This window comes from Caretta caretta, chromosome 2, assembly GCF_965140235.1.
Source record: "Caretta caretta isolate rCarCar2 chromosome 2, rCarCar1.hap1, whole genome shotgun sequence".
NCBI lineage: Eukaryota > Metazoa > Chordata > Testudines > Cheloniidae > Caretta > Caretta caretta.
Genome location: NC_134207.1, coordinates 227,893,918 through 227,919,391, shown reverse-complemented (window position 1 = coordinate 227,919,391; position 25,474 = coordinate 227,893,918). Strand labels below are relative to the sequence as shown.

The window sequence follows — 25,474 nt, the reverse complement described above, 5'->3', positions numbered from 1 at the left end:
TAACACTTTCTGTTTGCAGGAATTAATCCCTTCAGGTACTATACTATCCAATGCCTTGAGTTGGGGAGTGAAAATACTTCATGTTGATGGTAAATATATTTGTTTTATAAACTTTTAGTCAAACTATGTGAAAGTCATTTTAATTAAATCACTGACAAGATTTGTTATTTTTCGAAAGTATTATTAAAAACAACAAATAACTTCAAGCATACAAAAAAGAAGTTTGGCTAAAAATAAATTCTCTCCTTTTTTGAAAGATATTAAAAATTATCTTGAGCAAAAGAAAAAGGAGCTCTGCCTGATCAAGAAAGCAAGCATTTCAGTCAAAGATGTGGTAAGTGAGTCCTTTCTAACTTAATGAAATAATTATTAGCAATGACAAATATTGTAGGCAAGTTAAATAGTTCCTTCCAAGATGCTGGTTGATTTTATTTAAATAAACTCTTAATGGTGAGTTTATGTATTAATTTTCTGATAACTGGTATGTCTTGTGGGCCCTCAGTAATTTTTTAAACCAAATCCATTTAAAAATCAGAAGGGAAATGCTTGCTATATGTTTGACGAGCATCATTTTTTTAAAAAGATAAATTTGTAATATCCTTAATCTCTTTAATGATATCCTTAGTCTCTCTAGTTCACCGCTCTGAAAAAAGCATGTCTAGGAGCCAATAGCAGTAAAGTTTCTGAAAGGGCCATTCCCTCTGCACCAAGCTAGAGTAAACAGGGGGCTGCTTTAACTTACTCTGTTTACTAAGGGCCCCACAAGCCAGACAATTGGGATATTGTCATGCCTTAAGGGTATCCCAACCATAGCCATCTTTTCCCTGCTATGGAGGTGTAAGACACTTTTTACTTTTATGCCACTGAAGGATCCCAGTTGCACTGGTGTGATCTTTCCGGAGCTAGATAAGCAGTGCAGATCAAAGTGACAACACTACATAGAAACATTTGTTCTACAGAGTGTGACTCTTCCCAGCTTGCACAGAAAAAGTCTCCTGGTTCCCAGTCTTCTTACTGGAGTACAGTGTCTTCAGGCTACTCCAAGTATGGTGTAGAGCCAGCATATAACTTTTGATTGGTCCCCCCAGTTCCTGGTTTATGATCTGCCTAACTCTATTCAGGCTACTGTTGTTTGGCTGGTAGCTTTATCTTTTTAATTAAGGCAGCGAATTTTTATGGGTGGCCTGTCCACCTGATCTGTAGTATCATAGAATCATAGAATATAAGGGTTGGAAGGGACCCCAGAAGGTCATCAAGTCCAACCCCCTGCTCGAAGCAGGACCAATTCCCAGTTAAATCATCCCAGCCAGGGCTTTGTCAAGCCTGACCTTAAAAACCTCTAAGGAAGGAGATTCTACCACCTCCCTAGGTAACGCATTCCAGTGTTTCACCACCCTCTTAGTGAAAAAGTTTTTCCTAATATCCAATCTAAACCTCCCCCACTGCAGCTTGAGACCATTACTCCTCGTTCTGTCATCTGATACCATTGAGAACAGTCTAGAGCCATCCTCTTTGGAACCTCCTTTCAGGTAGTTGAAAGCAGCTATCAAATCCCCCCTCATTCTTCTCTTCTGCAGGCTAAACAATCCCAGCTCCCTCAGCCTCTCCTCATAACTCATGTGTTCCAGACCCCTAATCATTTTCGTTGCCCTTCGCTGGACTCTCTCCAATTTATCCACATCCTTCTTGAAGTGTGGGGCCCAAAACTGGACACAGTACTCCAGATGAGGCCTCACCAATGTCGAATAGAGGGGAACGATCACGTCCCTCGATCTGCTCGCTATGCCCCTACTTATACATCCCAAAATGCCATTGGCCTTCTTGGCAACAAGGGCACACTGCTGACTCATATCCAGCTTCTCGTCCACTGTCACCCCTAGGTCCTTTTCCGCAGAACTGCTGCCTAGCCATTCGGTCCCTAGTCTGTAGCTGTGCATTGGGTTCTTCCATCCTAAGTGCAGGACCCTGCACTTATCCTTATTGAACCTCATCAGATTTCTTTTGGCCCAATCCTCCAATTTGTCTAGGTCCTTCTGTATCCTATCCCTCCCCTCCAGCGTATCTACCACTCCTCCCAGTTTAGTATCATCCGCAAATTTGCTGAGAGTGCAATCCACACCATCGTCCAGATCATTTATGAAGATATTGAACAAAACCGGCCCCAGGACCGACCCTTGGGGCACTCCACTTGATACCAGCTGCCAACTAGACATGGAGCCATTGATAACTACCCGTTGAGCCCGACAATCTAGCCAGCTTTCTACCCACCTTGTAGTGCATTCATCCAGCCCATACTTCCTTAACTTGCTGACAAGAATACTGTGGGAGACCGTGTCAAAAGCTTTGCTAAAGTCAAGAAACAATACATCCACTGCTTTCCCTTCATCCACAGAACCAGTAATCTCAGTATGTAAATAGCAGACAATACTGTACATGCTGCCCTGAAATTCAGTACAAATTAACTTTTGGAGCCACTTGGAAGCCTTTGCTGAATCTCATGAGTGTATCAGTTTTCCTTTCCGGGTCTTGTAATGGCCTGATTTCTTTCAGTAATACAAAATGTAGTGCTGAGTCAGTATCTTGCCACATTTCAGGTCGTCTTAAGTAGAGCTACAACTTGAGGAGGTTAAGGTATCTGAGTATTTGGTTTTTAACCAATAAATGTAAGGACTTAATATTTTGAAATTTGAAAATATTTCCTGTAGTACAGCCTTTGTTTGCTAAAATAACATGGAATAACTGTCACTTTTAATCACGTAAATTAGTAACATTTTTATGCAAAGAGCTATAAATGTTATGAAACCAATAAAGTTGCCTCCTACAATTTTTAACAGCATTTATACCTGTTGTTATCTTCATTTATAATAAAACAGTATTGCAAAAATACCATGAATCAGCCAGTTTTTCATGAGTCTTTACCATGATAGATCTGAGGAAAAAGACTGAAATTTTATTCATTTGTTAAAAAATTACTCTTGAATTGCAGAATTTTGCAAAGCTGCAATATTTCTTTGAGAAATAGACATGACAGATTTTCAGAATATTCATGTGCCTAATTTGCATTTCAGTTAATCATGATTTCATGCAAAGATGCACACACAGTTTTAGAAATCTTTCACTAAATGAAAAGGAGTACTTGTGGCACCTTAGAGACTAACAAATTTATTTGAGCATAAGCTTTCGTGAGCTAGAGCTCACTTCATCGGATTCACGAGAGCTTATGCTCAAATAAATTTTAGTCTCTAAGGTGCCACAAGTACTCCTTTTCTTTTTGCGAATACAGACTAACACGGCTGCTACTCTGAAACCTTTCACTAAATGTTGAGGTTAAATATAAACAATATTCAAACATTTTTTTCTTTTAACTAGGGGAAACGATGTGGTGGTCAGAAATCAAAAAGTAAGTATTTTGACACTTGTTGAGGTTTCTATGTTGTCTTGTTTTCTGAATGCTGAAAAATACATCTTTTGTCTAAGGGAGCATCCTTGGCATATTCTTAATCTAGTTGGCCTGAGAAAAGTGACAAAAATATCTCATGGTAATGATAAGTTTATGGGCAGATATTTTTTTAAAAATCACCTGGATGTCTGTCTATACATGTAGTTTATTGTTATAATAAACAAAGTTTATTGTTGGGTGGGGGAAAAGATTTTGATTTTTTTTTTTCTGTTGAGCAGGTCGACTGAAAAATCCATTTGTGAAAGTGGAAGACAGAAGCTGGTAAGTGCTATTTCTGGATGGGAGGGGTTGCTGTTTTACTCTCTAATATGCTCAACAAACTGAATCATTTGAAAACATGTGATAATCTTTCTGGACAACTGATTGGATTACTGCTCCTTGGACTTGCTGACTTCAGATAAGAGGCTGTGGCGGTATAATCAACCTCCAAGAGAACCCAAAGTCTTTAATTGGAAGTGCATGTTTATTCACTGAACTAGTTATAATGCATCACAGGCTGTATCTACACTACAAAATTTGGTCAACATATGTTACATCATCTTACTTCCACCAACTTTTGTATATCGCTCGGGTGTGCATGTCTGGCTGTTTGTGTCAGCACTGCACATCCTCACCACAAGTGGTTGCATCAGTAGTAAATGTGGTTTACCTGGGGCAGGTTATCCCATTGTCCTGCGCCATCATCCAGCTCAATGCCTTGTGGGACATTTTCACTGTTTTGTTGGATACCAGCAATTTGCCCTGGGATTCCTGGGAACTAGGGGTCAGGTTTCCCCAGTGCAACTTTCTCCATCCCCTAATTTTTGCACTGTTTTTAAAATTCCCAAAATCCTGCTTGTCCTTTTAAATCTCTACCATCTCTCTGTTAGAAGCCTGGACTCTGCACAGCTCAGCACAATTTTAATAACCATTGCTAATTAGAGGATCCACAATTCTTTTGTATTTGTGGAACTTCAATGAATATTACTATAACTGGTGGTATTGTGAGGAAGAGGAAATGTTCAAGGATGATGAATGGGTGATGATGGACACAGAATAAAAATGTCAGGTTGTTTCTGGCATTCATGGAGCAACTCCACCTGGTAGATGGTGCTTCTGGGCCTGAGAAACGAGCACTGAGTGGTGGGATCATATCAAAATGCAGATTTGGGATAATGAACAGTAGCTGCAGAACTTTAGAATTCAGTAGGTTGTGTTCATGGATCTGTGTGCTGAGCTTGCCCCAGCCCTCCAGTGCAGAGACACCAGAATGAGAGCTGTATTGACAGTGGAAAAGCAAGTGGCAGTTTCACTTTGAAAGTTTGCACCATCAGATTGCGTTGATCAGTGGCGGGTCAGTGCAGAGTTGGTAAATCCAGTGGGGTCCATTGTCATCCAAGAGTGCAAGGCCAATAAGTGTCTCTCACTGCACAGGACTGGGACTCTTGACAATGTGCAGGAAGTAGTAGCTGGATTTGAAGAAATGGAATTTCTGAACTACGGTGCTTCCATAGATGGGGTGCATATCCCTTTTCTGGCACCACCCTACCTTACCAATGAATACATAAACTAAAAGAGGTACTTTTCCATGATTATGCCAGCCTGGTGGAGTAGATTATCTGGAAACCTTCAATGACATTGGTGTGGGCTGGACAGGAAAAGTATATGGCGCGCATATCTTAACACTACAGGACTTTTCTAAAAGCTGCAACCTGACTGGCACATTCCCACTGGTGATATTGAAATGCCAATAGTGATTTTGGGGGACCCAGCCTATCCCTTGCTCCCTGGCTCATGAAGCTGTACGCTGGCCACCTCAAGAGCACTGAAGAAAGTTTCAACCACCGATTCAGCAAGCGCAGGATGACTTTGAATGTGCTTTTGGTAGTTTAAAAGTTTGCTGGCATAGTTTACTGACTTGAATGGATCTCAGTGAGGCAAAGATTTCTGTTGTTGCTGCATGTTGTATATCACATAATATTGGTGAGACGATTGAGAGAGGCAATTGGCTGGTGGGAGTGGGAGTTGGTGAGATGGACCAGCTGGCTGCTGAATTTGAACAGCTAGACGCAAGTGATGTTAGAAGAGCCATCTGTGGGGCTATGCTGCTGAGGGGAACCTTAAAAGAATATTTTAAGTCAGCCATAATAGTGTTGTGTGATGCTTTTGTGAGCTACTGCACTTAAATATTGGCTGATTATTGGCTCCTGGTAAATAATTTTGTAATATGGCATTTATGCTTGTTGCAAACTAATAGATATATTCTTAAGTTTCAAAAAATTAATTTTATTGCAGGCAAATAAACAGGAAACAAAGTTAAAATGCAAATAAACAAGCATTTTAGCTGCATTGTATCAATGTGATCATCACCTTTGTGTAGCTTGTCCTCATCTATCCCTCCACCAAGACAAGTCTATGCCACACCATTCTATTTTATTGCGAGCACGTTCTTCCCATTTCTGGCCAAAGAGTTTTTGTCCAGCGCATTTTCGGTCTGCCTAGCGGTTGCTTGTGGTCTCTGGGGATCCAGTCAGTGATGCGAGCTGTCCACCTATTGTCTTTCCTGCAAACTACATGACCCACCCATCTTCACTTTGCATCATACATTGCCTGCACTACATCAGTCACCTCTGTACGCCTTTCTAATCTCCTCATTCGGTATAGGATCACGGAACGATATCTTACACATTCGCCTTTCCATTGCTCTCTGGGTGACAGGGAGCTTTTCTTTCTCCACTTTCATTGTTGACTTGCTTTTTGGTCCGTATATCATTGCTAGCTGAGCAGTGGAGTTAAACAGTTCTTTGCTTTTCTTCATGGGCAATTCATTGTCCATTAGAGACGTCTTTATTTTGCTGAAACTTGCCCACTGTGCCTTTCGTCTCCTACTGCATTCCCCTCCCTGTCTCTGCTCATTTGCTGACCCAGGTAAATATATTTGTCAACCTCCTAAATTTCTTTCCCATTTACAGTGATGATTTCTTCTGCACAATGCTCATTCCGCATTCACTTCGTCTTTGACGTGTTCGCTTTCAATCCAATATCATGCAAAAGTGTTTGCAGTTACTGCAATTTGTTATCCAGTTCTGCTGTGTCCTTTGCCAGTATTACGCAGTCATCAGCAAAGAGAAGATGTGTTAACTGTTCTCCGTCAATTCTGATTCCTTCTTCCCAGTTCAATTTCTTGAACAGCAACTCCAGTACTGCTGCAAACAGCTTTGGTGAGATTGTGTCGCCTTGTCTGACTCCTCTATGTATGGTAATAATGCAGAGTACATTGAATAATGTTATCTCTGTCAAGCAATTGTGATTAATTTCTTCCAGTAGGTCAATGTACCTCGGATCGATTCCAATTTCATTGAGCGCATTGAGTACAGTGTTAATCTCCACCGAGTTGAATGTCTTTTTTGTAGTCGACAAATAAAGTACACAATGGTACTTTGTATTCCTTGCATTTTTTGATGAGCTGCCAAACTGAGCGGATGTGATCAATTGTCGAATACTCTGAGCAGAAACCAGCTTGTTCTCTGCTTTCGTGCATTTCAAGATCCTTCTTAATCCGATTTGAGTATGACGCGGGTGAAGACTTTATACCAGGGGTGGGCAAACTTTTTGGGCCGAGGGCCACATCTGGGGAGGGGGAAATTGTATGCGGGGTTGGGGTGCGGGAGGAGGTGCGGGGTGTGGGAGGGGATGCAGTGTGCAGGAACGGGCTCAGGGCAAGGGATTGGGGCAGAGGAGGGGTGCAGGGTGTATGAGGGGGCTCAGGGCAGGGGGTTAGGGTGCAGGAGAGGGCTCAGGGCAGGGGTGCAGGAGGTGTGCGGACTGTGGGAGGGAGCTTAGGGCAGGGGGTTGGGGTGTGCGGGATGCAGGAGAGAGCTCGGGGCAGGGGGTTGGGGTGTGCGGGGTACAGCAGGGGGCTCAGGGCAGGGAGTTGGGGTGCAGGGTGCAGCAGGGGGTTGGGATGCAGGAGGGGTTCGGGCTTCGGCTCGGCACCACTTACCTAAAGCGGCTCCGGGGTGGCAACAGCGCGCACGGGGGCCAGGGCACTGTGGCGCTCCGGGAAGTGGCTGGAACCCCCTCCCTGCGCAGCCCCTGAGTGGGGGGGCACAGGGCTCCGTGTGTTGCCCTTACCACGCCTCCAGGTACCTCCCCCGAAGCTCCCATTGGCCGCGGTTCCCAATGGGAGCTGTGGGGGCCAGTGCCTGGAGGCAAGGGCAACACACAGAGCCCTCTGGCACCCTCTCCCCCTGGGCCGCAGGAACATGGTGCCGGCCTCTTCCCTGATTGGAGCGGGGCCCATGGCGCCATGCAGGGCAGTCCTGCAGGCTGGATCCAAAGCCCTGAGGGGCCGGATCCGGCCCGCAGGCCGTAGTTTGCCCACCCCTGCTTTATACACTGGTGAGAGGAGTATGATTACATGGTAGTTACTCAGTTCTTCTGGATCGCCTTTCTTCATCAATAGTATTGTTTTTGATTTCTTCCATGCATCTGGAACATGCTTACTATTGATGTGGATTGCACCAAAGCTTTGAAGAGAGTATCTTCCCCCGCTTTCAGATATTCTGGCCAAATATTGTCCACTCCCGGACTCTTCCCTTTCTTTATGTTACGAACTGCGTGTTCAATTTCTTCCCACCTAGCGTCTGGAACTTCTTCTGTAACCTGCTGCCTTGACGGTGTACGCTGGACGTTGACATGTGAGGAGTAGAGATCATTGTAGAATTTTGTACATATTTCGTTCATCTTGCTCCTTTCCAGTGTCCTTTCACCATTTTCATCTTTCAGCGCTGCCGGAATAATCTGTTTCAGTCTAACATCCCTTTCTACCTTCTTCAGACTCTCGTTCTTTTCGGCTGCCTCTCTCAATTTCTTTTTTCTAAAGTCTTCGTAGTCGTCTTTGATCTTCACATGAATTTCTTTGCACAGTGTTCTGTATTCTTCGTCCATTTTTCCTTCTAATTTCATGCATGCCCTCGCCATCAGATTTACAGTTTCCTCACTGGTCCTTTGCTTGCATCCCAGTGTTTTCAATGCCTTTGCCTTCTTAGCTGCTGAGATTATCTGGAAGATAAACTCTTTGTAGTCCTCATCAGTGTCCTTGTTGACCATATACTCGAGGTCCATTTCACTTACTTCCTGTGCAAATATCTCTTCACTGAAGTGCCATTTTTGCTTCGGTTTCTAGCTTCTCTTGACTCAGTCTTTGTAGGCATTGTCAACGCATAGTTTTGAGCACAACGTATGATGGTCTGAGCCTGTGCAAATGATTCATTCTTCTATTATCACTACATTGTTGAAGATTCTTCTGGTATCCGTCATTACATAATCAATGTGCTTCAGTGTGACTCCATCTGGGCTTTTCCATGTCCACTGCCACGCTGTTCTTTTTGAAAAGACACTGTTCTTTTTGAAATATCGTGTTCATTATGTGGAGATGGTTTGCCTCTGTGAATGCAACCAGACATGCTCCGTGATAATTTCTTACATCTTTACCAAATTTTTCCACATACTTTTCTTTCTCACTCTCCTTTCCACCTACTGTTGCACTGAAGTCCCCTTTGATAATTGTGTAGGTGGATCTTTTCTGCATTGCTCCTTCCAGCTCTTTGTAGAAATGTTCCATTTCTTCGTCTTCCAATTGCTGCGTGGGAGCATACACCTGAATAATTTTAATCGTTCTCCTTCGTTTTATCTGAAGCGTGAGAACTGCTATCCGGGGTGATATGATGTCACAGTTGACCATCCTTGGAACTGTTTCTTTCCTAACAATGAATCCAATGCCTCCAGTCTTTGCTCTATTGTCTAATGATCTTCCTAGGAATACTTGCTCTCTGCTTTTCCATTGTGCAATGACTTCTTTGGTTCTTCTGGTTTCGCATATCCCGATGTCCGCTTTTATTGATTTTGTGACTTCGGTGTAAGTATTGATGTACAGATCAGATGATAGTATTCTCGTGTTGTGACTTGTAACAAATAGTTGGACTATTCCTTTAGCTATTTTCCATTTTTTATCCTGTGCTACCCTGGGTTGTGAGCGTTGGTCAGGCTGACAAATGAGTCTGTGCTCAGTTTCTTGGTTTATTCTGCTTTGTGTGGCTTGTTTGGGAGGAAAATTTTGAAGCAGTGCATTCGGGGTGCCAGCCCTTGTGTCCTGTAGCTGCGGTACCCCCTCAACTTTGGCCAGGTTTCCCTAGAGTAATAGAGGTACAGTTGGACTCCCTACTACCCTGGATGCTCACTTGATATCATCTTGGCTTGGTAAGACATACACTCTGCCATACTTCGCTGTTGAATCCCCTTCACCCCCATACCAACACTGAAGTATGGAGGTAGGATTTTGTGGATTCCAACAGGGTGGTCATATTTAATAAAAACCAAGAAAATAATTAGCATACATGTTTACATATTAAAGACTTATTACAATGTTTCATTCGTGTTAAAAACATGTAGTGCATTATGATTGGTGGCTGATTCTGTAGTTATCAGATTAGTGTAGGTGCAGTCATAATTCTCCTTGTCTTCCCTGGCATGGAGTGGTAGTAAGGGTTCGTGCCGTGCTGCCACCTGTTATGCTGGGAGGCATAGGGAGCAGTGACCATGGAGTTTTCCAGTGATTGGAATGGATGTTGTGTCCAGGTCTTCAGGCATTTAGTTCAGTAATGTTCTGGATCTGCAACAACTGTGTTTGTTGCCTGAGCAAAACCATAATATCCCGGTGCACTTCTTGCTGCAACTTTCAATCTCTTTGCCTCTCATGCAGTAGCCACACTCTCCATTCTTGGTTCTTCACACTACTCTTGGTCATTTGGTCCTTCCAGTCATTGTGATCACAGTCAGTAGCTGTAGAGAATTGGATGATCTTACAGAACATATTCCGCCTTGTTTGCCTGATCCAGGTCAGATATTCAGCCGGCATGGAGAGACCACCTCTCAAGCACACCACGCCGGAGGTTGCTGATTAAAACAGATAGATACATAATTCTCTTTCCCTTTGTTATGTCTGTAAAGCTAAGTCTCAAAACTCCCTTATGTTATTTCCATAAATGCCTTTTAAATAATAAATAATAATAATTCTTTAATAAAAAATGTTAGCTTTGGAGCACCTCATTACAGCACTGCTTTGCAGCTCAAGACAAGGTGAGTATGGACTAGTGGGAGGAGGAAACTGTTGCATGGAAGATTTAGACCAAGGTGGGGAATCTTTTTTTTTCCTATCAGGGGCCATTGACCCACAAGAAAAATCAGTCCGGGGCAACACAAAGCCCCGTGCGGGGTGGCGTGCGTGTGAAGGCTCAGGGCTTTCCCCCGCAGCGGGGCAAGCTGGCGCTTGTGCATGCAGCCCCATGGGGAAGGGGGGCAGAGGTTTAGGGCTTCCCCAGGCTCTGGGGTGGGGCCAGAAATGAGGGGTTCAGGGTATGGGAGGGGGGTTGTGGTAGGGGATGGGCTCTGGAGTGGGGCTGTGGATGAGTGTTTCGAGTGAAAGAGGAGGCTCTGTGCAGGAGATGGGGTGCGGACTCCAGCTGGGGGTGTGGGCTCTGGAGTGGGGCTGAGGCAGGGGGTTGGGGTGCAGGAGAGGTTCAGGGTGCAGACTCCGGCCTTGTAGTGCTTACCTCACTGTTCCCGGAAGCAGCCGGCATGTCCAGCGATCAGTCCCTAGGCAGAGGGGCCAGGCGGCTCTGCACTGTGTGCACCGCCCACCCCCGCAGGCACCACTCCTGCAGCTCTCATTGGCCAGTGGGAGCTATAGAGCTGGCGGCGGGAGCAGCACGTGGAGCTTCCCTGATCGTCTCTCCACCTAGAGGCGCAGGGACATGCTGCTGGCAAGCCGGTGCTCACGGCTCCAGCCCCGGAGGTGGGCGCCAAGGCTTGGGGCTTCCAGCCCTCGGCACGGAGACTTGCCACAGGCCAAATTAATTGAAGCAGTGGGCCAGATCTGGCCTGCGGAACATAGGTTCCCGATCCCTGGTTTAGTCGCTCAGCAGTCTTGGGCCTGAGTATAGGGAAAGTGAATCTTGCCAATATTTTCACAGGCAGTGGTGATTTTGACTGATATCTCATGCTCTAGGGTGACAAAGGCACAGAGAACCCAGCTGCTGCTGGTGCCTGAGGCCACCTGGGTCTATAGGCTGGTAGCCTGTTTGCTGCAATGGTGCCAGCAGAACTCATCACAGAGTGGATTGGGAATGTCTCCTATTGCAGTAGAAGAAACAAGGCCACCAGCCCTATAAATGTTTCAGAGAGGATTGCAGAGTATCTCCATGAAAGTTTCATCAAGCTTATTCAAGAGGATAAAATGGATGTTCCTGTTCAGATAAACAAAGTACTCGGCATGGGGAGAATTTTGGACCCCTTGCCTAGCCTAACAAGCCACCTTTACCTCCTTTCTTCTAACTCTATCTGAGCACAGGACAGTGATGTGGATTGTGTAATTTAGACTGCCATATTTTTCTGAGTTTATTTTCTAACATTTTACAAGTAAAGTGAATAATGAAAAGTCGGTGCTTTTTTCTCTAAACACGTGAATCTCTTGGGCACCATTTTCAAATAGGGAGAAAGGGGAGGTTGTTGTTGCCCTCCATCGCCTTCTGATATGTCTGCCAGAGTTCCTTGGCTTTCACCCAGCATTGCTGCTCATCCCTGTCCTGCCCTAGGTTTAGCGTCACCTGCACTCCATTGACAGAAGTAGGTTGATTGTGGCTATGCATTGTTTCGGGAGGTGGTGTTATTGCGTCAATGGAACGGGGTGTTTACATTGGTGGGAGACAAATTAAGGTGTGTATGCATGTAAAACTATGCTGAAACAAGTCAACTTAGGTCGACCTAACTTTGTAGCGTACCAGACCACAGAGTAGGGATGGCAGCAGAACAGGGAGAAATTAGGTGACTCCAAATATGTGGAGGCCAGCAGGACGTGGTATGAGACCCCTTAGATGACAGCACGTAACAACTAGCTCAATGGCCTGAGCATGTCAGCGTTTTTTCTGGTTGTTTCAGTAACTAAAAAGGACTCTTGGAAAATCTCTTGTTTTTCTTAAACAACTGAAAGCCTGACACTGATGCTTTTTCTACCATAACTATTCTAAATAACAGTTGAAATTGTCAAGAGGAGATAAGTTCCTTGGGATAGTTCCTGAGTTCTGGCTATGCACTGCCTCAGGAGCCAGATGTAGCCAGAAAGTGATCTTAAAGAGGCAGTGTAGGATTTTCTCTCCATCAACATAGGGGTAGTGCCAGAGCACATGGCATGCTGCCTGGTCCTTGGCTGGCACAGAAATCTTATAGGGACTGCTGCAGCAGGTATAACTTTAAAGAAGTCATTACATTGCTCTAAGTTATGCTGGTAGCTGTTATGACCCCTAGCCAGCTCTGCACCAGGAAAATGGAAAGGTGACTTGGAACCAACTTTCCTTCGTTTCCTCAGCTATGGCAAATATAAGCTTGGCACATCAGAGGATTTGGCCCCCATCCTTCATGCAGCTGAAATATTAAAATGTACCAAACTCCAATTTTAAAAGAAAAGCTATATATTTTTCGAAATGTGAATATTGTGGACCAGATTGTCTCCGAGAGCTGATTTAGGTTCAAATCCTGCAGCTGCAGCGCATGTGGTGAAGACGCTCTATGTTGACAGGAGAGAGCTCTCCTGTCAGCATAAAAATATCACCTCTGTGAGTGGCATAAGCTATGTCAGCTGGAGAAACTCTCCTTCTCTCAGAGCACTGTGCATACGAACGCTTATGTTGGTGTGACTTATGTCGTTCAGGGGGGAGGAATATTCACACCCCTGAGCGACATAAGTTTTGCCAACATAGGCTGCAGTGTAGACATAGTCTTAGTCTCAGTCATAAATGTGAGAGATGTCAAGAAACAAGAAAGCTCAACAAGAAAATGTGAGCTTAGTCAAGTCTGAAAACATAAATGCAGTTGTGCTATAATTTATTTCCCATCTCAATTTGTAATTAGCTTCCATTTTATGCTGGTTCTTGCCTACTCCAGGCTCACTGGCCAGTCACACATCTGAAGACTTTTTCTGAGCCCTCATAATCTTATAGTGTGCATCAGAAGGCTCCATAGTTGTGGTAGGGTTTTAGCACTAGTGAAAGGGGGCAGGAGGTTGACATGAATTAGGCAAATAAACATGGCAGGGATTGGCAAATAGACTAAGTTGCAGCATAAGAACCTGAATAGAAGAGGAAAGGAAAAAGCACAAATAAGCACGGATTTGCCCTTTAGACTGCTATTTTTGAGGCATTGACCTCACAATGTATGTAAAGCACCTAAACACGCTTCTGGCTGTTTACGTAATTTACAAATATCTGTTCATAAAGAGAAAGGGAGACCAAGCAGCTGAGCTGGGCATGCTGCAGGTAGCTGGGTGGGGGCAACAGGTTTCTTCAGACCATTTGGCTTTTATTTGAGATTTGAAAAATTTGAGCTAAAGCCTAATACCGGAATTCCTATTTAATGAAGAACTTCACTACTCACATATTTTCAGTAAAATTGAATGTACTTTCAGATTAGGCAACCTTTCTAGATCCAGTAGCTTCAGGCACAGTTCTGTGCAGCAATAATTCCCTTAAATTGTTTATAAAAGTATTTTGCATACGTACACGTTCACTGATCTTTCTCCCTCCTTGGAGTTGATTTTTTTTTAAGTTAATAAAACTGTAAAATGTGCAAAAGATATAAGATTGATAGGTTTATGTTCGGAAGTGCTATCTGTATTCCTCAAGGACATGAATACACTATTTACCTGAGCAGTTCTTAACTTTGCAATCTACTCTAGCCAGCTCCCAGATTGCATGCAGAGGAGGGACAAAAGCCATCAATGTGATGTTATGCATAATGCAGCTATAGCCACCAGAGGCAAATCTTACGATTTGAAAAAAGCAGCAAGTTGAGGGAAGGAAGGAAAAAAAATATTTCATAATCTTGTCTGATAGCTAACTGCTTGATATTCATAGGAGGCAATAATAAATTACATGTATATAAGCTGCCAGAAAGAAAAAAAATTATTAGTATTTTTTGGTTCTGAATACAAGGGTGTATTTAATTTGCTCTAAATAGATGTTTTATTGTCTGTACATCAGGTTTGATTATCCTAATAAAACTATTTTCTTGTCTATTACAGCCGTTACAGACCATTTTATCTACAATTATCCAGCTTTCCTGTTCTCAACTATTCTGCTCCAAAACCTTATAGTCCATTTGATATAGATAAGAAGAATGCTAGTGGCCAAAAGCAAACTCAGTCTAAACAAAGGTTTGTTGAGAAAAAATATGGAAATTCCTTCTTCAGTCTCTAAGAAATTGATCCTTTTATTATTAGTTTACATGGGGCTCTATACCAATACCAGTGTCTCATTTGTTGAATCTACTGGTAATTTTGTCAGTTTTTCTCTCTCCCTCCTTTGTCCTTTTTTGGACGTACAGATGCAGGCATCATAAACATATTGCTGTGGGTCAGTGCAGGCTATGACACTTCTTCTTTCCACTGCTGATACCTTGCCTCTAAGTACAGCAAGAAATGAATTATCTTGGCTCCGGAGCTGGTCATTTTAACTTGTCACTTGCCAATAAAGAGCTAAAGGTTAACTAAATTTGTTTAAAACTATCATCCTAAGTCATGACGCCCAAACTATTTGATTTTGAAGAATGCACTTAATTTACATGTAGACTTAATTTTCTCTAAATAAAACAAAATGTTCCATACCCTAATATTGCTTATACTTGTATCTTCCTTGAGAGGTGAACAGTGAATACTTCCTGTATGAGTATACAGGCAATAAGAATATGCAGTTGATCAGCTTTGTTCTTACCCTGCACTTAAATGGTCACATGCTGTATTTGGCACTCAGGCTGCATGTTGAGTGCTGCAGTTCAAAGTTATGCTTTTTGGCAAATTACATAGGTGATTTTTATCTAATTAAGTGTCTAATGGGGTGCTTTCTGAAGTATCAGGCTCTGATTCTGACCCTGAACTCCTTCCAACCAGTCATTTACTCTGCTGGAACTATTTTATGGCATTGACTTCTAAAATTGATGTTATAGCATTCACTGTAGTGAATTCTAGAGATAGTGGGCTGAGATGATAACTTCATTCTAAAATTCTCTTTTCTGTTTCTCATAACTTTCTCACTTTGTCCTTTTGGGTTGAAATTTAAATAGTGCACGTATCACTACCTGCTCTAAAATTAAGAGCACAGTCAAAAATCATCTAAATTGACAGTTATATTTATTATCTTAATACAAAATAGCTTCTGCATTGCCCCAGTCCTTTTTCACAACTCTTGATTGTACACTGCTAGTGGTTCTCTCTGTTGATGCTGCCATGGTCAATCTCCTGGTTCCCATCTGCTTTGATTGCAGTGCATATGGCTTTGTGAAAAGTGAGACAAATGCAACACAGCAGAAACATTAGGAGCACTACCAGTAATCCCTACAATGCCCTGATCACCAAAGTTAGCACTAAGAATATAGAGGTGAGATGGTTGGAAGGCACCTTCCTGGACTTTAATACAGGGGTAGGCAACCTATGGCACGTGCGCCAAAGGCGGCACGTGAGCTGATTTTCAGTGTCACTCACACTGTCTGGGTCCTGGCCACCAGTCCGGGGGGCTCTGTATTTTAATTTAATTTTAAGTGAAGCTTCTTAAACATTTTAAAAACCTTATTTACTTTACATACAACAATAGTTTAGTTATATACTATAGACTTATAGAAAGAGACCTTCTAAAAACGTTAAAATGTATTACTGGCATGCAAAACCTTAAATTAGAGCAAATAAATGAAGACTCGACACACCACTTCTGAAAGGTTGCCGACCCCTAACTTAATATTTCTCCTTTTAAAAAAAAAAAAAAAAAAAGGGAGAGAGAGTAGTATGCTTTTTTTTTTTTTTGGGTCAGGAATTAGGGTGGGCAAGGAAGGTATCCTCTGATAGTTATAAACCTCTGGAATTATGCTCTTCTGCTTAATTATGACTTAGTCTACACTAGGAACTTATGTCCGTATAACTACGTTGCTCAGAGGTGTGGAAAATCCACACCCCTGAGCAGTGTAGTTATACCAACCTAACCCCTGGTGTAGACAGCGCTATGTCGACGTAGCTACTGCCTGCTGGGGAGGTGGAGTACCTATGCCAATGGGAGAAGCTCTCCCCGGATGTAAGTAATGTCTTCACTAAGTGCTACAGCGACACAGCTGTAGCACTATAAGTGTAGATAAGCCCTTAATCTATCTATTTGGTCCTTGTCCCATCTGAGTTCCTAACTTATAATTAGAAATAATGATCTCTCTCCCTTCCCAGCCTGAAGGAGAAATAGTTTGATGGGTTGGGTGTTTGTTATTAAATCTGAAAGAGAAGAATTTGTTGCAGGAAAGTTGTCAGAAACACTTAGTTCTGAATGCAGTAAGGCCTGTGGTCATTCTTCTTTTTTCAAATATTGAGTTCCACAGTCTTGTTCCTGGTCATATGAAAGTTCTGTTTACCATGCTCACAAACTTTTTCCCCAGTTGTTCGACAATTCCATGCTTCCAGTGGAACAGATATATGGTAAAAAAAAAAAATGATTTTAGAGAAAATACCTCGAGTAGCTAGATCCAGTCCTGTGGAATTTGAACATCGGGAAGAGACATTGAATTGCACTTTGTATTCAGTGGAGAACCAATGCAGAAAGTAGAGTTCTGAGGTTATATACTCAAGGCAACCTGTTGTGCTAAGCAGACGTATTGCTACGTTTTGTACCAGTAGAAGCTTTTTCAGGGCATGTGGCTTTATTCTTTCATATAATGAATTTCAGTAATCAAGCCTAGAGGTCACATGTGTGGATTACTGTGGCCAAGTCTGAGTCAATAGGAAGACGCTGATTTTGGCTAGATGGGGAGATGGTACTGCTCATTTGATAAAAAGAAGACAGGACTGGTCTTACCATGAGGCGAACTGAGGTGGCTGCCTCAGGTGCCAGGCTGGGGGGAGGTGCCACTAGGATCCAGAATGTAGAAAATTGTGTCTGCTGCTGGTGCATATGTATTCTCTCTGCTCTAGATGCACAGAGATGGTGGAGTGCTGTGCTGGAGAAAGGAGGGCACAAGAGACATAACAGGGAGGCAGGAGAAAAGGTGAGAGGGAGTAACAGAAAGTAGAAAGAGCTGCAGGGAGGGAGAGGAAGAGGTACTCTTATGAACCTCTCTAGCACCCCCATGAGCCTGGATTGATTTAACACCAGCTTCTCAGGAAGCTTCCTGTTTCCTGCTGCTTCCCTGAACCCACTTGAGGAGAACAGGCAGTCAACTGAAGTAGTAGGAGCCAGTTAGGCCCTCAAGATGCTGATATCTTCCCTCACTCAGGACCTGCTATCAGCCTGCTTATTTGTCCTCTTCAATTGAGTGTTGAGTGCCACTATAGCTGGCACAGAACAGCAATCATGAGTGAAAGAAGAAAACGCCCCTCTGGGGCAGCATTCAGAAAAAGAAAAGGAAGCTTTTCTATCTAAGCAGGAAGGAGCTCTCCTGAGATACATAGACACAAATGTTCATAGTGAGCCTTCCAGCCCCAGTGAGGATGTGAGTGGTGAGGAGATGCTTGATCTTCCAGTTAGTCAGAGTGCAGGTGACTTGGCAGCTACTGCAGCATCCATATCTCCATCTCAAATGGATGTAACCATGCACATTCCTGAAGAAAAGTGTAGATCACAAAAGAGTGTGGTGGAGGCGCAAGAAACAGCTGCTGCTACTGAGTTTAGTTCCTTAAGTTTAGATGATCCAGGACTGTGGACTCACTTGAGCAGTAGCCTGAGGGACTTCCTTGTGCTGCATGGGCCACAGCAAGTGAAAAACTTCATGTCCTCCAACAGACAATGAAAATAGAAGTTTCCACCCAACACATTACTGGCATGAAATCCCCAATGGTGACAAAGTGGAGAGGCCATGGCTTATGTACTCAAAAACTCAGAATGCTACATACTGTTTTTATTGCAAACTCTTCCACTCTAAGCTTCCAGCCACATTGGGTTCTAAAGGAACAAAGGACTGGAAAAATCTGGCTAGAAATCTGGCATGCCATGAGAAGGCAGCAAATCACCAGAGAGCATTCCATAGGTGGAAAGAACTTGAGATGAGACTAAGGTTAAAGGCCACCATAGATGATCAGCATCAAGAGAAGATTGCATCAGAGTCTCTTTACTGGCAAAATGTTCTGAAAAGGCTCGTTGCCATTGTGAGAGTGCTTGCTACCCAAAACCTAGTACTGTGTGGCACTTCAGATCAGCTGTATGTGCCAAACAATGGAAACTGCTTTAAAATTGTGGAGCTGATGGCTGAGTTTGATGCTGTACTCCAGGAGCATCTAAGAAGAGTCACCACCCAAGAAATGTACACACACCACTACCTTGGAAAAACAATTCAAAATGAGATCATACAGTTACTGGCAACAAAAGTCAAACAGAAGATTGTGGCAGATCTGAAATCAGCAAGATATTACTCTGTTATTCTGGACTGCACACCTGGCATCAGCCATACGGAACAAATTACTTTAATGGTGCGTATTGTAACAACAATGGAACCTAGTGAAAATGTCCCTGCAATGGTGACTGTCAGAGAGCATTTTCTAGAATTTATTGATGTTGATGATACTACAGGAGCTGGTATGACAAATGTGCTTCTTAAAAAGCTGGAAGATACGGGAATTGCAATAGCTGACGTGAGGTCAGGGCTACGATAATGGTGCCAACATGAGAGGAAAGAGCAGAGGAGTGCAGACACGGATCCGAGAGTTAAACCCTCGATCTTTTTTTGTCCCATGCAGTTCTCATTCATTGAACTTGATCATCAGTGATTCAGCATCAGCTTCTAGTGAGACTGCTGAATTTTTTAATGTAATTCAAAGCATCTATGTATTTTTCTCTGCATCAACTCATAGATGGCAAATTTTGAAGCAACGTCTGGGAACATCCTCTCTGACACTGAAACCACTGAGTGCCACACTATGGGAAAGTCGAGTGGAGGCGATAAAGCCTATCAAACACCAAATTGGGAAGATAGATGATGCCATTATGGAGGATAATGCTATGACAGGAACTGTTCATGAAAGAACAGTGGCAGGAGTTAATGGAATCACCAAAAACATACATAACTTCAAATTTCTGTGTGGCTTAGTGTTGTGGCATGACATACTGTTTGAAATAAACGTTGTAAGCAAGAGACTCCAAGGTGTTGACCCTGATATATCTGGAGCAATGAAACAACTGGACAAAGCAAAGTCATGTGTACAGTCTTACCGGTCAGATGAGAGATTTCAAAATGTTCTGAAGTGTGACCGGAATTTGGCAGAGGAACTTCACACTGAAGCTATTTTCCCACCCATTCAAGTCGCCGAAGAAGACGACATTTTAATTACAAGGCACGGGATAATCCCATAAGAGACCCCAAACAACAATTCAAAGTTGAATTCTTTAATCAGATGCTAGATGGTGCAATACAGTCAACTGAAGAACGTTTCATGCAGCTCAAGGAACACAGCAGTATATTTGGGATGTTGTATGATATTCCCAAACTCCTCACTATACCTGAAGAAGACCTACACCAGCAATGCAGGGCACTAGAGACAGCACTGACACATGATGACATGCGTGATATTGATGCGAGTGATTTAGGCGATGAACTGAAAGCCCTTTCAAGATACATTTCAGCAGGATCAACTCCAAAGGCTGTTCTGGAATATATGTGCACAAATAAGATGACCACCCTCTTTCCAAATGCTTTTGTTGCTCTGCGCATACTGCTAACACTTCCTGAAACAGTTGTCAGTAGAGAATGCAGCTTCTCCAAGCTGAAGTTAATAAAAACACATCTACGCTCCACAATGACACAGGAGAGACTGGCTGGCCTTGCAACCATCTCATTAGAGTATGAGTTGGCCCAGACTGTGGACCTTCAGGAAGCAGTTCAAATCTTTGCAACCAAGAAGGCACGGAAAGCACCACTTTGATTATTCAAACAGATGATAATGCCAGTGTTTGTTGTGCAGACAAGAAAAGTTACATTTGCTGTTCAGGCATTTGAAAGTTAAGTGTTACTTAAAATTTTTGAACAAGGCATTTTAAGTTGTTAGTTCTCCTTTATTGGGGTAGGTAGCAGAGCAGTACCATGAGAGGAGTAGAGCAGGAAGAAGGCAGAATTGAGACCTTTCAAACTTTTGGCCCAAGTGAGGGGACATGGAGGGCGTCATTTGAGCTCCCCACCTCAGGTGCCAAAATGTTGTGGGCTGGCCCTGAAAGAAGATGTGGGGCTGGGTGCCATTGGCCTACTGCTAGTACGGCATTCTTGTCACATCTGCTTCCCAACATGTCCATGTAGCTATTGAAGAATGTGGAGTAGAGAACTGTGCCTTGTAGGACTCCACAGGTGAGGGCTCTGGAAGTAGAGGAACAGTTGCTGAAAACAACCCTCTGGGGTTTAATATGAGAAGGATCAGGGGCATTTTACACCTTCAGCCATTAATACCTAACTCATATAGCACTCTTCATCAATAGATTTCAAAATGCTTTACAAAAGGAGGTAACTATCATTGTCCCCACTTTACAGATGGGGGAACTGAGGCATAGGGAAGCAAAGGGACTTGTCCAAGGTCACCCAGCAGGCCATTGCCAGAGCCTGGAAGAGAAGCCAGGTTTCCTGAGTCCTAATCCAGTATTCTGTCCTCTGAAATGAATCTTTGTTCACTCTGATTTGATTGATCTAAAATGTTTGATTCTCTTAACATTTTTACCATTTTGTAGTTAGCAAGTTTAAAGGCCCAACTTCATATGGACAGATAACTGACTCTTTACATACAACTTTTGTGCTAACAGAAACAAAACAAATAGTGACCAAGACTGTGGTGGTCCAGTTCAACTTCCTCTAAAGGATAAGAAAAAGAAAGGGTATTGTGAATGTTGTATGAGGAAATATGAAGATCTGCAAACTGTAAGTGTAACACAGATTGTACGCTCAACCCAGTCTGTTATACGGTGCTTAGAAATGTGGCATCAACAAATATTTTTCTGCTTAATGGATATTAATTGACTTAATGATATACTCAAAAGTTCTTTTGTTTAAAAAACAAAAACAGAAATCTTCTCTTGAGTGGAATTTAGTGCTAGCTTGCTGACTACATGAAGGGCCGCTAAGGTTACTTATAGTTACATCTCAGAAACATGGTCAATAAGAGTTTAGCAACCATTGCTCTTTTGAATTGCCCATTTATGCACATTGAGTATTTGAAACAACTTTATTTTATTTTAGCCATTATGGGAGTGAATGAATGCCTTTGCACCAAATGTTAGTATATTAATATCTAGACTGACCTTCAAAATTAATTGTAAAAAAAGTATCAGATACTTTTTTGAAAGTTGCTATTCTGTATAATTAACTTTTGCTGCTCTCGAATAGCAGTCAAAGGACCCAAATCCATATGACCATGTATTTTCATCTTGCTCCTCCTGTAATGCTAAACTCTGTTTGCATGTGCTGTATACATTATTAATATTAGAGTATTTTCCTATAGCGGTATACTTCTTGTTTCAGAAAGAAGCTACTCTTTTATTTTTTAGTGGAGGCATTTTATTTGTATACGGATGTCTGCAGTACAGGATGTCTCACGATTTATTTATTTTTTTTTAATTTCAGCATCTTGAAAGTGAACCACACCAAAACTTTGCACAGAGCACCCAATATCAAGTTGTGGATGATATAATATCCAAGTTTGTTTATGACTTTGTAGACTACAGAGATGATACACAAAAAATGAAAAGGTAATTCACATTTACTAACTTTAAAAATCACCATAAATGAGTTAGCCAGTCAGAGATTTCAAGATGATGTAGCTTCGGGAGTATAAATCTGGTAAAGGTCTAATTAATAGTTTTCAGTTTTAGATAGGTTTCAGGGTAGCAGCCATGTTAGTCTGTATCTGCAAAAAGAACAGGAGTGCTTGTGGCACCTTAGAGACTAACAAATTTATTAGAGCATTCACTGAAACTTATTGCTGTTACACATAAGAGACCTGGTTTTAAAAGAAAAAGTAAGTCTGGTCTACTTCATCTGTCTTATTTCACGGGGTATATTTGCCAAGTATTCTAGAAAAAAAGAGAACTGTTACAGTGGTACATGTTAATAGATTATAATTAAGGTTTGTTAACAGTTTATCCATCATATTTATTTATTTTATTTAGATTTATAATTATACAAAAAAGGCACCTACCTGTTACTCTATTTCCTTTGGCAGATATGTAGAAAAATACAACTAAAATCAGCAGCTAACCTATAATAACACCAAGAAAGCTCAGCACTCAAATCAGAATCCTCTTCTCTCCATTCCCAGCCCCCCATCACCAAAATCACCCCCATCACAACCTCCCTTTGCCAAAGTCTGAGTGAAAAGACAGGATGTACAGTGTGTATTGAACCAAGAATTGGAATAGGTTCCATATCTGAGAATCTTTCAGAGAATGTTCGTCCGTGAATACACACACTTAAAAGGACTCCAGCTCAAATCCCTTCACTGATTGCAACTGTGGCAATAATAGAGATTGCTCTGTTGTGTTCCCTCAAGGATTCAGGAGATGTGCAAACCCTCTTGTCTTTTTTCTGTCTTTCCTAAAAGTATAATAGAGAAGAATGACATGGGGACATCAGATTTTCCCAGTTGAAGTCAATGGCAAAAGTCTCATTGACTTCAACAAGAGCAGGATCAATCCATTAGTGTCTCCCCGTCTCCTGTTCCTTTTGTGGTTTGGAAATGCTTATTAAGGGTGAAAAGCTAAATCTGATGAAACTGAAAAATTATACAATATTTAAGTGCTTTGAGCGTGTTGTCATTTTACATCACATTTTTTAACATGGTCATTGTTTTTAAATGCCGATTACCATGTGTGAATTTGGTTTTGTTTAAACGCAAAGCCATTTTCTTTGAATATTTTAAAAATGATTTAAGAATCTGCAGAAATCATTCTTAATATTGAAGTTTGTATATGGTACATTCTGATCTTGTGGTAATATAAGCATTTACGAGAGGAAATAAGTTTGTTATAAGAATAAAGACAGTTTTGACAATCTTAATACTCGTTTCGATACATTTAACAGATTAAGTTTTGTTAAAGTAATCTGATATCTTTTGTTTCCTTCAAATATTTCTTTTGGATTCTAATGTTGTAAACTGTTTAATTTTAGGACAAAATGTATTATGGGATACTTTTCTCCTGTTATTGGAAACATAACTAAAACGGATGAGCTGAAAGAACAACTAAAAAGACAACACATTTCATTCAAGTGTTATTCTTGGAAAGATTCTAAAGTGCAGGAACTAAAACAGGACCATCAACACACAAAAGTATCCCAGAGTTCGGTACAAAAACTTAACTCCATTTCTGAACCTGTATGTTCTATTCTTCCTTGTCATCCATCATTTCCTTCCAAAGTAGTAAGTAAATTCAAAAGTAATGCTGAAAATGGTAAAATAGAAGATTCCTGTGCTTTAAATCTAAAAGAGACTGGTTTATCACCAAACTTCATACAGCTACCTCCCCAGAAAGACAACAAAACATACCTTGAGAACTTATCTGAATTTTATGGGCATTCTAGTAATGAAGTATTTGAACCTGAAGTAACTTTAAATAGAAAGAATTTGCAAGGAGTGCAAACAAAGTTATATACTCATGGTCTAGTCACTGATAGTAGTGAAAAAGACAAAAATACCTCACAGCCAAAACGAAAATTAAATAATCCATTTGTTCTACCAGCAAAATATTTGAAGAAAACAGATGCCAATTCAGCATTTACCAAAAAACAGTTAGATTTTGGTGTGGATAATGATCCACAGAGAGAGCATCATATAGTTCTGAAGACTGAGACGCTATCACATTGTCTTTCTACAAGCAAAGCAACTAGTGAATGTGCTATCGATAGTGGACCCAGCTCACCTTCTAGAAAGCTGCACAGAAAAGTAAAACTTTCCTCAGGAAAAAATAAAAGAGGAAACCGGAGACAGAATATGGAGTTATGTGTAAAGCAAACTGATGATTTATCTGTTACTGAAGAAAAGAAAAATGCATGTTGCTCCCCAATGCAGACTCTGGTGGAATTATTTCAGACAAGTGAAGTAAATTCAGATTTTGGGGGTTTTACAAGTTATCCTGAGAAAAAAGATTCAAGTTGCCTGAAAGATATTTGGGAAGGACAAAATGCAAATTCTCTGTGGTCATTATTTTCTTCTTCCTCTTCAACCCCATTTATCGGATTTTAATGCTGCTTTATTTAAAACAATGACTTCTGAATAAATTTGCAAACTGATGAGGATTTTATTCATGGAAATGAATTCTTGTATTGTAAATTATGTGTTCAAGTTTTGGTATATCAAATATACATGCAAAAACATGTGTAAATCTGAAGAATAAAGATAATCCTGGTGTGCTTTTCTTTAAAAAAACCACTTTTTATCACAGCTGATAAATAGGTTATGGCCTAAAATACAATGTGTTTAACTCCAGCTTCTAGCCAAGATATATATACATCATGTAGCTTATTGTGAATTTCAGACAATAAAAAAACCAATTTATTTGTGTGTATATACACACAGTATATTTTATTTTTAACAAAGTAGTTGGTTTCTGATTGACTGAAGTTCTTGTTAAGTTGGAGTTGGTTTTTCTCTCCTCAGTAAATAGTCATCCATCAGTCTTACTAGCTGGCATAGATTAGAAGGAGTATGGTTCTAGGGTTGAAGTACAGAATTGGCAGTCAGAAGGTCTGTTTTTAATTCTTGACTCCGCTACGGACTTTGACCTTGCACAAGCTCTGTCTGTTTTTATATCTATAAAATGGATATAATGCAGCAGTGCTTATTTACAGCTTCAACAGGGATTATTGCAAGGATTAATTAATTAATATGTCTGCCTCTTGAGCCTTCATGCATGTGCCTATGCTATGTTTTTCTTAGCCTTTTAGCTTGCCATCATTTAAGATTCCGGGAATGGAACTGTAAAGAGAAATTTACTT

The 25,474-nt window shown here is 41.6% G+C and overlaps 1 protein-coding gene across 2 annotated transcripts in view; it reads left to right on the top strand.

Moving 5' to 3' along the window:
- The window catches only part of DBF4 (DBF4-CDC7 kinase regulatory subunit), a 43,195-nt gene extending 18,415 nt beyond the window's left edge, over window positions 1-24,780 (top strand). For both annotated transcript variants that reach the window (XM_048838060.2, XM_048838059.2), the window contains exons 6-13: window positions 20-89; window positions 258-334; window positions 3,370-3,400; window positions 3,679-3,721; window positions 14,574-14,705; window positions 21,292-21,406; window positions 22,109-22,233; window positions 23,651-24,780. In XM_048838060.2, coding sequence (XP_048694017.2) covers window positions 20-89; window positions 258-334; window positions 3,370-3,400; window positions 3,679-3,721; window positions 14,574-14,705; window positions 21,292-21,406; window positions 22,109-22,233; window positions 23,651-24,722 — 1,665 coding nt within the window. In that variant the 3' untranslated portion in view covers window positions 24,723-24,780. The remainder of the gene's footprint in view (window positions 1-19; window positions 90-257; window positions 335-3,369; window positions 3,401-3,678; window positions 3,722-14,573; window positions 14,706-21,291; window positions 21,407-22,108; window positions 22,234-23,650) is intronic.
- Window positions 24,781-25,474: the final 694 nt, after the last annotated feature.